This window comes from Pseudophryne corroboree, chromosome 7, assembly GCF_028390025.1.
Source record: "Pseudophryne corroboree isolate aPseCor3 chromosome 7, aPseCor3.hap2, whole genome shotgun sequence".
Classification (NCBI taxonomy): domain Eukaryota; kingdom Metazoa; phylum Chordata; class Amphibia; order Anura; family Myobatrachidae; genus Pseudophryne; species Pseudophryne corroboree.
In genome coordinates, this window is record NC_086450.1 from 441,158,970 (window position 1) to 441,176,177 (window position 17,208).

General features: G+C 46.9%; 1 protein-coding gene across 2 annotated transcripts in view; it reads right to left on the reverse strand.

The window, feature by feature from the left end:
• Positions 1–13,581, reverse strand: part of SYNGR3 (synaptogyrin 3) — a 60,109-nt gene extending 46,528 nt beyond the window's left edge. The window contains exon 1 of one of the 2 annotated variants that reach the window (XM_063934918.1): positions 13,158–13,577. In XM_063934918.1, coding sequence (XP_063790988.1) covers positions 13,158–13,256 — 99 coding nt within the window. In that variant the 5' untranslated portion in view covers positions 13,257–13,577. Of the gene's footprint in view, positions 1–13,157 lie in introns of both variants that reach the window. The other variant, XM_063934919.1, reaches the window with a different exon arrangement.
• Between the last annotated feature and the right edge of the window lie 3,627 nt (positions 13,582–17,208).

Below are 17,208 nucleotides of genomic sequence, written 5' to 3' on the forward strand. Positions count from 1 at the left end.
TGGAAATTAATGAAGTTTATTTCTAGTTTATTTAAAATATTAAAACAACACTCCATCTGGTTTTAGGCATGCATTTGACCGTCAATGTTATATAACAGATCATGATCTCCTTTTCAGCGCCTCTATGGATGGCAAACAAATATGGCTGTCAAAGGGTCCAAAGCCTCTCTCATCTCTACATTATGTGCTGTGTCTGTGGTTGCCATGGTAGTCAATTACACTGAACAAAGCAACAAATCATCAAAAGGATGAAGAAAAAAAATGCAAAATTACAAGGGGGCGATTAAAATGTTTCCTGTGCCCCCTGCTGGTCGTCTACAGTAATGGGTGTTTACAGGAGCTATTGAATTGTTGCTCCAATCAGACGCCCATTACCCGTGGCACACATATATTTTCTTGCAGCCTCCAGAGGTAGGAATAAAATATGTTTAAAGTCCGTAGTTTGGGATCCCAGACTTTTAGACGCCCAAACGGGAACCTTAGATGGGTTTATCCGCTTTGCGCAGCTAAACCAGGAGCTGTCAGCTGTGTAAAATGCTAATGGGCATCTGATTGTAGCAACAATTGAATATCTCGGATAGATGCCCGTTGGTATAGAAGCTCGGGGTGGGGATGATGGGGGTGCAACAACTGAATCATCCCCCAAAAGTCTTAATTTGTTTATGGGATTTCTGCTTTATACAAGTTAAAACACATATTCTGCGGTTGCTGACCATAACAGGGAAATTCTTACATTAAAAAGAGATTGTAAAACTAAAGGGGATTACCACTGAATCTGCTGAGCTGTGTGTTTATATGTTATAGTCACTCTGGCTTCTACATTTAAATGTTGATCTGGAAAAACCCCTTAAAGCAAAGTTACATAAAATTATACATAAAAAAACAGTATAAAGACCCATACATCAGCAATCATTAAAAAAATAATAATCACAGATTCTGTGAATTTTTCTCAAATATAAAGATTCCCCAAACCACCAACCTGCGCCCATACATTACAGATATTTTTCAATGATTTGCAGATCATTCTCAGCAAATGCAGATCTGCCAATATTGAAAGGCTCGTCATTTACTGGAGGCGGTCTGCTAATTGTTTCCGTACACTAGCAATCTACATCACTGAAATTCAACAAGTTGAAAAACCAGATTTTGCAACTCCAATCTCTTTTTGATCATAATCAGTGAACCCCATACATTGCCAATTTATTGGGACAATCTTTTACAAACACCAAATTGCCCCAACTGATGGCAGAATAACATCTTCAAGCCCCTGAAACACCCATATCACTAGAGAGGTGGGCAGGATCCACAAGGATGGCCGACACTGTTCGGAATCTGGTAGAGCTCCCCGAAATTCTGGTGTTTCCCAATCATTTTGTAAGAGCAGGAAAGAACGAGCCACATATAAGGCTAAACTGATCAGTATTTCATGGGCCAAAATTTAATTAATTGAAACACGTGGTAGTGATAGAGTAAAAGGTCGGACATTTCATGTAAAGTTTACACAGTGCACTTTGCGTGCAGAATCCTGGGGGCAGAGAGTAAGAGAACAGCCACATGCAGCCCTGTCCTCACTGTCACATCACTCATCTCCTGATATACTCTGTGCTGCTGGGGACTCTGCTCCTTCCACTATATAACTCATTAGTCTGTGATTTCCTGATGCCTCCATTCCCCTCCTCACATCATGTCGCTGCCCCTGTCACATGCAGCCCTGTCCTCACTGTCACATCACTCATCTCCTGATATACTCTGTGCTGCTGGGGAAACCTGCTCCTCCCACTATACAACTCTCAGCCTGTGGCTTCCTGCTGCCTCCATTCCCCTCCTCACATCATGTCGCTGCCCCTGTCACATGCAGCCCTGTCCTCACTGTCACATCACTCATCTCCTGACATACTCTGTGCTGCTGGGGACTCTGCTCCTTCCACTATATAACTCTCAATCTGTGGCTCCCTGCTGCCTCCATTCCCCTCCTCACATCATGTCACTGTCACATGCAGCCCTGTCCTCACTGTCACATCACTCATCTCCTGATATACTCTGTGCTGCTGGGGAAACCTGCTCCTCCCACTATACAACTCTCAGCCTGTGGCTTCCTGCTGCCTCCATTCCCCTCCTCACATCATGTCACTGCTCCTGTCACATGCAGCCCTGTCCTCACTGACACCTCACTCATCTCCTGATATACTCTGTGCTGCTGGGGACCCTGCTCTTCCCACTATATAACTCTCAGTCTGTGGCTTCCTGCTGCCTCCATTCCCCTCCTCACATCATGTCACTGCCCCTGTCACATGCAGCACTGTCCTCACTGACACATCACTCATCTCCTGATATACTCTGTGCTGCTGGGGACCCTGCCCCTCCCACTATATAACTCTCAGTCTGTGGCTTCCTGCTGCCTCCATTCTCCTTCTCACATCATGTCACTGCCCCTGTCACATGCAGCACTGTCCTCACTGACACATCACTCATCTCCTGATATACTCTGTGCTGCCGGGGGGCCTGCTCCTCCCACTATATAACTCTCAGTCTGTGGCTTCCTGCTGCCTCCATTCCCCTCCTCACATCATGTCACTGCCCCTGTCACATGCAGCCCTGTCCTCACTGTCACATCACTCATCTCCTGATATACTCTGTGCTGCTGGGGACTCTGCTCCTTCCACTATATAACTCTCAGTCTGTGGCTTCCTGCTGCCTCCATTCCCCTCCTCACATTATGTCACTGCCCCTGTCACATGCAGCACTGTCCTCACTGACACATCACTCATCTCCTGATATACTATGTGCTGCTGGGGACCCTGCTCCTCCCACTATACAGCTCTCAGTCTGTGGGTTCCTGCTGCCTCCATTCCCCTCCTCATATCATGTCACTGCCCCTGTCACATGCAGCCCTGTCCTCACTGACACCTCACTCATCTCCTGATATACTCTGTGCTGCTGGGGATTCTGCTCCTCCCACTATATAACTCTCAGTCTGTGGTTTCCTGCTGCATCCATTCCCCTCCTCACATTATGTCACTGCCCCTGTCACATGCAGGAAGCCCGCCACCATCTTTTTGATCAGAACGGCTGCGTCTGACATCATGCAGCCGCTGCAATAACGCCCCCATTTCCATGCTGCCGCCCCCACAACACTCACCGCCTAAGAAACAGCATTGACGCCCCCTCCCGCCCCTGCCTGTCAATCAGTAAATGTGGGCACAGGCGCAGGAGGTGACCTGCACATGCGCCCGTCAGGCGAGTGCAGAAATTCCAGTTGGATCGCGATTTGCGATCCAACCCGAATGAGGTCCTATGCCATCAATCATCTCCTGATACTCTCTGTGCTGCTGGGGGACGCTGCTCCTCCCACTATATAACTGGATTCCTGCTGCCTCCATTCTCCCCCTCGTCACATCATGTCACTGCCCCTGTCACATGCAGCCCTGTCCTCACTGACACATCACTCATCTCCTGATATACTCTGTGCTGCTGGGGACCCTGCTCCTTCCACTATATAACTCTGTCTGTGGATTCCAGCTACCTCCTGTATCCTTCCCACATAATGACAATACCCTGTCGTATGTAGCCCTGTCCAAAAAAATCATGTAAGTGGACAGGTCATGCATCCAACAAGCTCAGCAGGTGCAATCCCTAAAATACTCTGTGCTGCAGCGAGCGCTGTAATCATCTAACCAGGTAGAATTTGTTCTGTCCCTGTATAATTCATAACTGGGCAAATGACAGGCAAACAGAAGGCAAAGGCCGGATATAGAGAGGTGATCTGACCCTAGACAAAGTAAATAGTCACTGCAAGTGTGAGTCTTCTTATAGTCACAGCCTGGGATTCCGCAGTGATGAAAGGAAATCTAGTGATGTCACTATCTCAGATCTCCGCTGTCACTCAGCATGAATATATTCAGTGTAATCTAGATCTAACAGTGGCTGACTTGTCAACTGCTGATTAATCCTTGTTGCAGCCCATGCTGGGTATTATGAAGCCCTGAGACGTATTCCCCTTGTTTAAAAAAAATAAATAAGAAAATAAGAAAAATGGTAAAAAATCATCATAAGCCTAATTCAGAGATGGTAAAGAAGCCCGATGCATACATCTGATCTCCAATGGTGGGTCACACACGCAAGATCCGTTCTGTGCATCCAGGGCCATCTTAACTGCATTGTAGGCCCTACTGGGGGCCCCTAACACCCAATCACAGGAACCAATTAAAAAAAAGCATAACATGCCCCTCCTAGAATTGTGGGGCCTGAGCAGCTGCCTAGTGAGCCTGTACATTAAGATGACCCTGCCTGCATCGTTGCACGCACTGCTCCCTGATTGACAGGCTGCGGCCATTTGGGGGCGGTACCGGCCTCATTTTTGGACGCAGCCCTCAGATCTGCAATGCCGGCAGGAGGCACCTTTGAATTCCTGTGTTGTTGATCTGCAATGGGATCCGGTCTCTAGGTCGACAGTAACTAGGTCGACACTATCTAGGTCGACCACTATTGGTCGACAGTATCTAGATCAACAGGGTTTCCAGGTCGACAGGGTCTCTAGGTCGACATGTTCTAGGTCGACAGGTCAAAAGGTCGACAAGAGCTTTTCACAATTTTTTTTTTTTTTTACTTTATCATATTTAACGATTCACGCGGACAACGATTGGGAATAGTAACCTGTGCCTTTCCCAAAGCATGGCGAGCAAAGCGAGGGGACGCGGTGCACTAATTGGGGTTCCCGGTCACTGTACGGAGAAAACAACACAAAAACCCCCCATAAAAAACTCATGTCAACCTTTTTGACCTGTCGACTTAGCATCCCTGTCGACCTAGTTACTGTCAAACAATAGTGGTCGATCTAGACACTGTCGACCTAGTTACTATCTACCTTCCATATCACACCCATCTGCAATGGTATATAACTAACAAATAAGCATTTTTCCTATGCTGAATATAAGTTTAAGGGCAACATATGTCCTATTTATAAATACTGTTTATTTCCCCTAAGTGGACATTATGAAACACTTACCAACCAGGAAGAAAAGGACAGTAAACCATAACAACCAATGAACAATTAGCTTTTATAGATCTAGTACAAGAAAGCGTCTGTTTGGTTATCAGTAACCCAGAAACAAGCAAGTTAAGTTGTGGAACTGTGACAAAGTTGTTTTAAAAACCATCAAGTACAACAAGTTAAACAAAATAATGATTTGGCTTAGGCGTATACAGCATGTAATTTTCTGGGTCTGCTGCTATTACGGGTGTGGATGGAAAAATACTGCTGTGCTGGGGGAGGTATATGCCGCACAGTCCCCTGGAGTAGTGTTTATCTACCCTGAGGTGTTTACAAGCAGGTCATAGGTATACACAAAAGCAAGGGCATAACTACCATAGGTGCAGGCAGTGCAGCTGCTATGGGGCCCAGAGTTGAGAGGGGCCACCTTCCCTGTCACAGTTACATGTGTTATATACATTTTTCGCCATTGGGTAGTACATAGGGGTCCTTTCAAACTTTTTCCTTGGGGCCTGCAATATATATTTATATAGGCCCCTGGACCTGCTCATTGTAGTGTGGTATAAAATGATCTGGAGGGCATTTTAATGTTATATAATATGAACAGGGGCACTGTAATGAGGCACAATATGTATGTGAGCAATATGGGGTATATTTACTAAGATGGGAGTTCTATTTAAGATTGGATGTTGCCCATAGCAACCAATCAGATTTTACTTCTCATTTATCTAGCACCTTCTAGAAGATAATACATACCTCCCAACTATTCTTTTGTAGCACTCCGAAAAGGAGTGTGACTTAATAAAAGGGGGCGTGGCTTCGTGGAGGACCCGCGATCGCGAGCCACGCCCCCATTTTCATCACTGCGGGGGCATGCCCAGCTCTCTGTGAGCCGCTGGCATGCCCCCTCTCCCTCTGACTCCAGTGAATAGACGCTGTGTGCATGCGCACAGCGTCTATTCGCCGCTGCTCTGCTAAGCAGGGCAGCGAGGGCATGAGCTTCCCAACTGCCCCACCCGGGGCCACTGCGGCCCGCGGGTAGGACAGCGGGACAGTCCCCCAAAAAACGGGACTGTCCCGCGAAAATCGGGACAGTTGGGAGGTATGGATAATACCTGGAATCTGATCGGTTGCTATGGGCAACTTCCCATCTTAAATAGAACTCCCATCTTAGTAAATTGACCCCTGTATATATATATATATATATATATATATATATATATATAGATGAATAGCAAGTAGGCCCGGCACTCCCTTGTACCTTAATATTGAAATTGCTGCGGTGCCCTCCTGATGACAGTAGCCACTATGTAGAATTGTTGGAAGAAGGCGGCACTCAAACAGGCTTTTGATGAAAAGTTTAGGTCATTTATTTAGACCAGATAGGCCTATCTGGTCTAAATAAATGACCTAAACTTTTCATCAAAAGCCTGTTTGAGTGCCGCCTTCTTCCAACAATTCTATATATATATATATATATATATATATAGGTATCGGAAAGGTTCGGCACTCAGAAGGGTATAGAAGATTACTTGCTGCGGTGCCTTCTGCGATCAAAAGCAAGATCCAATGTACAGAAGCAGGAATCAGCGGCACTCAGCAGGCTAGATATTGGATTAAATAATCTTTAATTCGGTCCTACGCCGTTTCGGGGACGACACCCCGTCTTCAGGGACAAATCATACACGATGTATGATTTGTCCCTGAAGACGGGGTGTCGTCCCCGAAACGGCGTAGGACCGAATTAAAGATTATTTAATCCAATATCTAGCCTGCTGAGTGCCGCTGATTCCTGCTTCTGTATATATATATATATATATATATATGATATTATGAATTGGTGGTACTGTGCGGCATAATGTGTACTGGCAATTCTGAAATGTGACATTGGGTGAACTTAAGCACTACTACGATTCACAAAAGAAACTAGGGCACTACTATGGGGCATAACATTAAATAAGTCTCTACTATGGTTCCGAAAATGAACTAGGGCACTATTATAGAGCATAAAATTAACAACTACTGCAGAAGTGTCTCTCTAGAAGCATTGGGACGGGGGCCGACAAAATTCTGGCTACGCCCCTGCACAAAAGGAACTTTGGGGGTCATTCTGACCCGTTGGCACGCTGCTGTTTTTCGCAGCGGTGCGAACGGGTCGGTTCTGCGCTTGCGCGCCGGCCGCCATGCACAGGCGTGTCGTTGCCCAGCGACAGCCGTCGCTGGGCAACGACAAGAAGAACGAAGAAAGCAATCACTGCCGCAATCGCAAGAAGATTGACAGAAGGAAGGCAAGTTTACTAAAAGGTTTCCCAAAGCACCCCAGAATCTTGCCACCCCACCCAGTATGACACCAGCACTGGACCGGGTGTGGCTCATTAGGTCGACGTGAGTTAGGTCGTCGACATACATTGGGTCGACCACGTTTGGTCAGCATGCATTAGGTCGACATGATCATTAGGTCGACATGTGCTAGGTCGACATGGAAAAAGGTCGACATAAGTTTTTTCACTTTTTTTGTTGTCGTTTTCTTCATAAAGTGACGGGGAACCCCAATTAGTGCACCCTGTCCCCTCGCATGGCGAGCGACGGTGCACTCCATTACCGCTTCGCTCAGCACAGGTTCCCGTTCCCAATTGTAGTCCACGTGGATCGTTAAGTATGAAAAAGATGGGGGAAAAATTAAACAAATTGTGAAAAACTCATGTCGACCTAATGACCGCCATCCCACTGAGCCATGGGCGAAGCTCACAAAGCAGAGAATAATGCTAGGTACACACCATACAATAATTTTACCTATATCCCAATAATCGGGCCATCGGCCTGATTCCTCGTTCAGTGTAGACGAACAATCGTTACACCGATAAATCGGGAAAATCTTGCCCACAAACACCACCATTCGATAATTAGTTTGCGCCGGCGTGACAATATCAGCCACAATCTCCTGGTATCCTACAGTGTGTGGTATAACAGCAGGACGGCTGCAGAATGAACTATATGAATCTGTAACACACGCGCAGTCATTGTAACACAGTTATGATGACTCGCTGCTTCCGAGCTAATCGCTGGGCAGCAGGTGTATTGCACATGATATAAATGGCTCACCTGGCAACAGAAGCCACAGTCCTCAATCAGGACAGTTAAACCTATTTCCATCCATCTCCCCAGCCTGGGCATATATCCTTTTAAGTTAACGCTGCTTGTGAAAACGTTTGGCTTTATTAAAATTCAGTATGCACAAAGGTGGATGTTTGATAGCGATTGTGAAAAGCACGGTCCCTGCGTTATCTGGCACTGAGGCAGATGCATTGTCATTAGATCCTCAGGCCCACCACTCTGCCCGGCCAGCTGTATTCTAGCATGGCTTTTTACTAGGAACCTTCCACCAATGAGAGTGCAGCTATATTCTCTGTACGGAATGTCACTAGATCAGCAGCTTGTATCCATACTGTTTCCAGGAAGAGAAGCTATTCACTGATATAACATCATTACCTCTTCATGTCACTATACAAATTGCGCCTCTGTCTTCCTGTAATAACACCATGAGGCTGCAATGCATGTTCAACAAACAAAACGTGCCGGTATTGAGAATCTATGCGTCCGTACTTTATCTATACATCCATCTGCAAAACGGACTTGCCTACAACTGGGAACCAGCCCCCATGTATTAATTCCCCTTTTTAGCTATTGCTAATGGGGAGATTTATCAAAGCTTGGAGAGAGAGAATGGGGCAGATGTATTAACCTGGAGAAGGCATAAGGAAGTGATAAACCAGTGATATGTGCAAGGTGATAAAGGCACCAGCCAATCAGATCCTAACTGTTAATTTACATATTGGAGCTGATTGGCTGGTGCCTTGATCACCTTGCACATATAACTGGTTTATCACTTCCTTATGCCTTCTCACAAGTTTTCCTGCACACCTCTATGGGGTGTGAGACCAAACTTGCAAAGTAGATGTACACAATTCTGGAATGGCAAATCACGTCCATCGCACTGGGATATCAGCAAATATTAAGTATGACTCAAATGCATGAAGGAGGGGCCGCAGCAAATATGGGAGATTCTGACAGCAGCCACAGACCCAGACCCCATAGGTTTCTACGGGGGCTGTGAGATTTACCAAGCTCTGGAATGCAAAACAGCTATCAACATCTGGAAAACCTTCCCTAGCAATGGCCACCGCACATGCGTGGTCAGTAGACGGCACATGTGTGGTCAGTACACGGTACATGCGTCCAGTGTTGGACTGGGGCATGAAGGGCCCACCGGGTGAATGCAATAATATGGGCCCATACTTAAGGGTGTGGCCAGCCTACAAAGGGGGTGTAACAGTGTAAAGCAACATATCTACCATGTATAATACAAGTGCACAGTCTGGAACCTGATCCCTAGAGGAAGGAGTGGGCACTCAGGCAGTGGGGCCTACCGGTGGTTTCCCTGGTACCCGTGAGCCAGTCCGACCCTGCATGCGTCGTCAGCAGACGGCACATGCGTGGTCAGTAGACAGCACATGCGTAGTCATTAGATGGCACATGCATGGTCAGTAGACAGCATATGTGTGGTCATTAGATGGCACATGCATGGTCAGTAGACAGCATATGTGTGGTCATTAGATGGCACATGCATGGTCAGTAGACAGCATATGTGTGGTCATTAGATGGCACATGCATGGTCAGTAGACAGCATATGTGTGGTCATTAGATGGCACATGCATGGTCAGTAGACAGCATATGTGTGGTCATTAGATGGCACATGCGCGGACATTAGATGCATATGCGTGGTTCGTGGATAGCACATGTGTGGACAGCAGACGGCACGTGGGTGGTCAGTAGATGGCACATGCGCAGTTATTAGATGCACATACATGGTCAGTAGACGGCACATGCTTGGTCAGTACACGGCACATGTGTGGTCAGTAGACAGCACTTGCGTGGTCAGTAGACGGCACATGCGTGGTTATTAGACGGCACATGCGGGTCAGTAGACGGCACATGAGTGGTCAGTAGACGGCACGAGTGGTCAGTAGACAGCACTTGCGTGGTCAGTAGACGGCACATGCGGGTCAGTAGACGGCACATGCGTGGTCAGTAGACGGCACATGCGGGTCAGTAGACGGCACATGAGTGGTCAGAAGACAGCACTTGCGTGGTCAGTAGACGGCACATGCGTGGTCAGTAGACGGCACATGCATGGTTATTAGACGGCACATGCGGGTCAGTAAACAGCACATGAGTGGTCAGTAGACGGCACATGTGTGGCCAGTAGATGGCACATGCATGGTCAGTAGATGGCACATGCGTGGTTCGTAGACGGCACATGCGTGGTCAGTAGACGGCACATGCGGGTCAGTAGACGGCACATGAGTGGTCAGTAGATGGTAAGAAATTACACCTGATAACTGATTTGCCCCTAAAAACCTTCCGACAAAAAGGGGTAAATTTAATATTATGGGTCAGAAAAGGTTATCTTCTATTTGGTCCAGCTTACAAAATGTCAGCTGACTGCTTACTACGGGCAACATCTCTTTTGTAAACCTCCACTTAAGCAAATTTAGCCATAATCAGTGCGTCCTTCTGTAACTCGGCCCTCAGGACAACTAACACTGAAATAAACACAAAGATGACTGCAGTTAGATAGGGTCAGCGGGTAGCCTCTGGTTCTAACGGGGGCAATTACCAGACTTTATTGTAGAGTCACAGTCATTTTAATGTTTTAGCATTATTATTACTATGACTAGTAGTAGTTATACTAGCAGTATAGGTCTTATCCATTATGTAAGTGACATAGGGGCCCATTTATCATTAACGGCATATTCATTGCGATCTGGGCGCGATATTAGCACCTAGGATAGAATGTTTGATAAATGGGCCCCATAGGCTGAGATAGCTTGGACACAGAGGTCTCTGCACTGAAAACCTTATAATGGGTCCCCAGACATAAATAATGTAACAGCCAGTTAAGATGACCCTGGGATCCCATCCAGGTCTCCAAGAAGTCTCAGACACATGGTCCCCGGAGAACTACTTCTCCAAATTCCCATGTCCCTTTTTCTTCCAAATTGTCCCTACTTTACTGTCAGGACTAGCATCCAATCCAACATTTCCCCTTTCCATCCTAAATGTATAATTGTACCAGCCCTGGGTTTAATAGTTAAGGTTCCGTGGTGTTTGGCACTGTGCATGTTAATTAATTTCCTATGTCTATAAACAAGAAGATGTGGTATTTCCGGAATACAGACGCTAGTCCAACATTCATTATGAGTATTTCCTGATAACAAATGTTTAGTGGGTGTATAGATGTTGTGTTGTGCATTTTGCTGTACCAGCCAGTTTATGTTCTTTATTATTGGCAGCCAACCTTTCTTTTCTCTACCTTGACTGGCGCCTGTTGCTTCCAATTACATTTAATGCCATTTAAAGAAAGAATAATTCACAAGGCACCCAGGTTGTTCAAAAAGTAGGCTAACACAATGGTACAGCAATGTTTTTGAAAAGGGCCCTCTTGTCTCCTCATGCACCTATCGGATATTCATAACCCAGGGGTTCAAAACAGATCAGTCATACCCCTTTCACATCGCAAAGGCCGGGTCCCACCCGGGAATTGGAAACGGGTCCTTCCCGGGTGGGATCCAGCATTGGACCCTAACAACTGGTTCCGTGACCTGGCAATATGCCTGGTCGGGTTGCAATAGCGACGGGGGGCGGAGCCTCCCTCTGTAGTGAATGGGTCCCGGGTCGCATCGACCCGGCAACCCGTTCACACTGCCCCAGACCCGGTATTCAACCCGGGAATAACACTGCTTTATTCCCGGGCTGAATTACCGGGTCATGTGACCCGGGAATTTGCCATGGGCCCTTTCACACCGTACAGCGACCCGTGTCGACCTGGCGATATACCGGGTTGATACAGGGTTATTTGTGCGGCGTGAAAGGGGTTTAAGTGATACATTTAATAGATAATGTTTGAATAGATACTGTAGATAGATAGATAGACAGACAGACAGACAGACAGACAGACAGACAGACAGACAGACAGATAGATAGATAGATAGATAGATAGATAGATAGATAGATAGATAGATAGATAGATAGATAGATAGATAGACAGATAGATACTATTAGTTTTTAAGTGACAGGGGATTTTCCATGATGCTTGGATAATCTCCCCTAGTATATATAGTATAGATCTTTGCTGAATATCCCTGGTCATATGCATTAAACCTGCCCCACAACACAATATAACTGGAAGGAGAACTATAGGTCCTCACTGAAAACCCTACAGATTATTTTACTACCCACCAAGCAATCCGTCATATTGGTAATGAAATACAGAAGCAACATGCGGATATAGATGGCGGTCTAATTCAGGACCTAGTGTAGCCTCCATGCAAAACTGAAAGCTCATGCGATAAAACGATTTTAACCCTGAGGAGAAAAGGAATGCCAGTGGTTTCATCAGAGACTATACTGTATGTTGCAGCTTCTGTACATTGCCCACGCCAGCCGGCAGTGCACTGGTTAATGACACAGTAGTGGAAGTACAAAGCACTGTGCAATATTCTAATGTACAGCAGGGATCTGGATGCCTGGGAACACCAGCATGGTTATAACACGTAGCACTACACACACTATACACCCAGCACACAGTACGACCTATGCATACTGAGAGATATGGGTCTCCTCCCAAACCATCGGAGTCCTAGTGCCTCCACAGCTGATACAATGGGGAGATTAAATGGCCATTATTCTACCCCATCTTTATTCCATGCATTATGCTAGGATATCATTCATTGTTTTATTTCATTGTCCTTTCAAAGGCAGATTGGTTTCCCCAGCTGGTGTTCTCAGTACTGCCATAATATGTGCCAGGAGAATGGTGGGTTTGGAGCTCTCCTGCCCCCAGCAGCCAGCACCTGAGACCGTCATGGTGTGAGGACATTTAAACCTTGGATGTACAGGGTGGCAGTGGCAGGCAGAGATAGGCTGCCACCATGGCACATCGGAGTACAGGTGTGCGGGCAGTGCCAGCAGTACAGCCACATCCTCTAGACATGGCTATGTGGCATGACTGATATAGCAGCCACATCCTACAGTAACAGCTATGTGAGCTGAATTATTATTATCAGTGCGCATTGTCTCTGCATGCATAGTGATGGTGATCACTTACCCAGGACACTATCCGCAGGATGGTCTGTGGCTGTTTCAGGAATTCCATAGGGTCAAATCCCCCTCCTGCCCGACCAGCACCAAAAGAGGCTGCTTCCATTTCTGCAATGTCACTGGAGACCCTCCTGTGCTTACCTGCTCCCTTCTTACCTAGCACCCCCTCAATGCCTTCCACAGGGATACACTCCACCTGCTGCCCTTGCTGCTATCTGCTGCCTGTCTGTCCTTCACCCTCCCCTCCTCTCTCCCACTGTCAGCTGCAGCCCCTACCTTGCCCGCCTTAGCACCCAGTTTCTCCCTATTATCCACTGTCTGTGGTACTGTGTGAGCATTACAGCCTCCTATCAGCAGCTCCTCCCTCACTCTCTCTCTCTCACCCTCCTCCTCTCCTCTGCTGCTTCCTTATCACCCTCCTCAGTTCCTCTGTCTCCTGTAATCTTCTTCTTCACACACCCTCTAACCCCCTCCCTCCTGTCCTAGTGATGCTTTCCCTGAATCTTCCCCTTTCTCTCAGACACTGCTAGTCACCAGACACTAGCAGAGGTGTAGGAGGCAAAGAACTTGTATTAATGACTGGGCAAATATATATATACTGTATATATATATATATATATATTTATATATATCTACTGTGTATATATCTACTGTGTATATATCTACTGTATATATATATATATATATATATATATATCTGATGCATTGTAAATATACACTACGCCCCGATCCCCTCCCCAGTGTGGATACTATGGGTACCAGAGGTCTTTCTGTGTGTTACAAATGATGTAGCTGTATCAGAGGGTGCACACTTAATGGAGTCCTATTAATGGGTTGTAGTCACGTTGCCAACAATTGTGATGTCGTCAAAATGTTGACACAATGTCAAATCTCATATTGTCAAAATTGTTAAAATGTGGACCCCCAGCATGTCACAAAATGTGGACTAGTACAAAATGGCGACACATGAAATTCTGACATTGTTAAAATACTGATATATCAAATGTCGATACCCTAGTGTTAGGGCTGGGCTTAGGGTTGGGGTAAGGGTCTTAACAATGGGTGTTACGTTGTGGACATTATGTACTTGTCAGCGTTTTGACTGATGACTTTCTAAAAAAACGCGACAAGCATTGACATGTGGTTGTCGACATTCTGGACATGTCTGCATTTTTCTGTCGACATGCAACAACATAATGGTGGCTATATAATGCCTGCCAGTCTATACTAGGCACCTTTCAGCAGGAGCAAAGCCTCTCCCAAGCCGCACAGCTGGTGGTTGCTATTGCGTAAGAAAGCCCATGGTGGTGCAGGATGGTGATGGGGGTGGGAAGGGGGTAAAGGCAAAAATACTATCGTTTACTGAATGAAGCATTTTTTTTAAATTGATGTTTCAATTACCGATTTTGGTTTTATTCTTATTTTTGTAACAATCGTATTGTTTTTATTTTTATTTTTACTGAATCTGTGATCGGAAGCCCCTAAGTCTGGGTATAAGGCACACAGTGCACGTGGGTCTATGAGTCTTTGGGACCCACAGTTATGCTCTCATGAAGGGAAGTGGCCCCGTGTACTGGTCCTGCAAGCCTGGGCTTACAGGGGCCGGCCCTGGAGTGGTGAATACAGATCTGCTTAGAGTATATTAGGAATCAGCATCCTGCTTCAGTATTTCTGCTCAATGGGACTAATTCAGACCTGATCGCTGCTCTGCGTTTTCACACAGCAGCCATCAGGTCTGAACTGCACATGTGCTGGTGCCGCAGTGCACCTGCGCATGCCAGACAGCTGACGGCTGTCTTAGCCCTGCGATCGCCTCTGCCTGATTGACAGGCAGAGGCAGTCGCTGGGTGGGCCGGCGGCGTTTGGCCGCCGTTTAGGGGGCGCGGTCCAGGCAATGCAGTCGTGCCCGGACCGTTGGGGGGCAGGCTACGTCGGCTGCGTGATGTCACATGCAGCCGCTGCGACCTGGGCAGCGACGACTGACTCCCTGCCAGCACGCAGGAGCTGCGCTGGCTGGGAGCTACTCTTCAAGTACAAAAGCATCAACGCTGTGCGATGCTTTTGTACTTGTGCGACGGGGCAGGGACTGACAAGCGGGCGGACTAGCCCTGTGCTGGGCGTCCCACCACATGTCTGAATTAGCCCAATTGTGCGCTAGGCCATTGGTATGGAGCATAATTTGTGATTTGTGAGGATGGTAGGAATGTAATATGAGGACAAACAGGGTACTAACCTTTCAGGCTCCTGTGAATCCGGAACAGAGTTTAAGACACCAGCACTAGCAGCAGGTAGTGAACGCTGCAACATGGGTTTGAGAGAGCACCTGTGCTAATTCTGGTGGGATAGTCCCGGTTTTATCGTGACTGCAGGGATACGGGCCCTCATTCCGAGTTGTTCGCTCGCTAGCTGCTTTTAGCAGCCGTGCCAACGCTAAGCCGCCGCCCTCTGGGAGTGTATTTTAGCTCAGCAGAAGTGCGAACGAAAGCCTCGCAGCGCTGCTACATAAAAGGATTGTGCAGTTTCTGAGCAGCTCCAGACCTACTCAGCGCTTGCGATCACTTCAGACTATTCAGTTCCTGTTTTGACGTCACGAACACGCCCTGCGTTCGTCCAGCCACGCCTGTGTTTCCCCAGGCACGCCTGCGTTTGTATCTGACACGCCTGCGTTTTTCCACACACTCCCAGAAAACGGTCAGTTACCTCCCAGAAATGCCCACTTCCTGTCAATCACTCTGCGGCCAGCAGTGTGACTGAAAAGCTTCGCTAGACCTTGTGTAAAATTACTGCGGCTGTTGTGAAAGTACGTCGCGAATGCGCATTGAGCCGTATACGCAGAAGTGCCGCTTTTTTGCCTAAATGCTGCGCTGCGAACGAAAACAGCTAGCGAACAACTCGGAATGACCACCACAATACAGTATATATCGCGCTGCCAATGGGCTCTTCCAATCTGCCCTTACCTACAGATCTTACTGTGCTGCACTGCACTAAATAAGTGGGAGTCACCAGTGTCCTATACAAGTGGTTGGAGCTGCAATGAAGACCACAACTGTCTTCAAGGGGCATATTTATCAATGATCACGTTTTAGACCTGATCATTGTAATTTCTTATAGCCAAAAACACTATAATAATTCAGTATACACATGCAGGGACACATCCCTGCAATGTGTTAGGTCACTTTACTCCTCTATCAGGACCCCCGCAGTGCCACTGCGCACTATTGTGTGGCCGCTATTGCCGGGGAGGGTTTCAGGGGATCCCTCTCCCATTAAGTTTTGCGGAATGTAGCCCATAGGCTACAGTGGCTAATGACATTTTCAGATGATGTTAACTGCAGGGCCATCTTAACATATAGGCAGACTGGGGAGCTCCCCAGGGCCCCACAATTCTAGGGGCCTTCGAGCAGGGGTGAAGGGTGGTCAGAAAATCAGAGAGGCGAGGCAGCATTCTCTACTGCCTCCCAGCCTGCAGCCAGACAGTGAATGGCTGTCAGTATGATGATTGGTGGATGCCTGGAAATATCCACCAATCAAGAGTGCTGGCAGTCATTCACTGTATGGAAGCATGTGGAGAGATGCAGCAGAACCACAGGAGGGGTATGTTATGTTTATTTTTAATTGGCTACCCATTTAATTGGCTCCTGCATAATGTTTGTATATTGTCATGAAAGTAAAGGCTACAGATTCTGGAAACCAATTACAAAAAAAACTTATCAAGGCAAGGGACTTTATTTAAATAGACAACACAAGTTGCAGAAAAGCTGGATTTTGACATGCACAGCAAATATGTATCATTAGACATGTCTGCATCAGGAGATAATCCTGAACCAGAAACTACCAGAGTGGAAGTTCGAACACAACAAAGATCATCTGCTAGATCATAGATCAAACACTGGCAAGCCACCCAGAAGATATGATAAGTTTGCAAACTTTGCATACATTGCATGTCTCTGGCGGAAGTGACGCGGAGAGGACAAGCTGCTGGCAGAAGTGACAGGCCGAAGACAAGCGCGCACGTGTGCGGAGGAGGAGGCCGGGTGCCGGGAAGAAGGCTGAGGGCT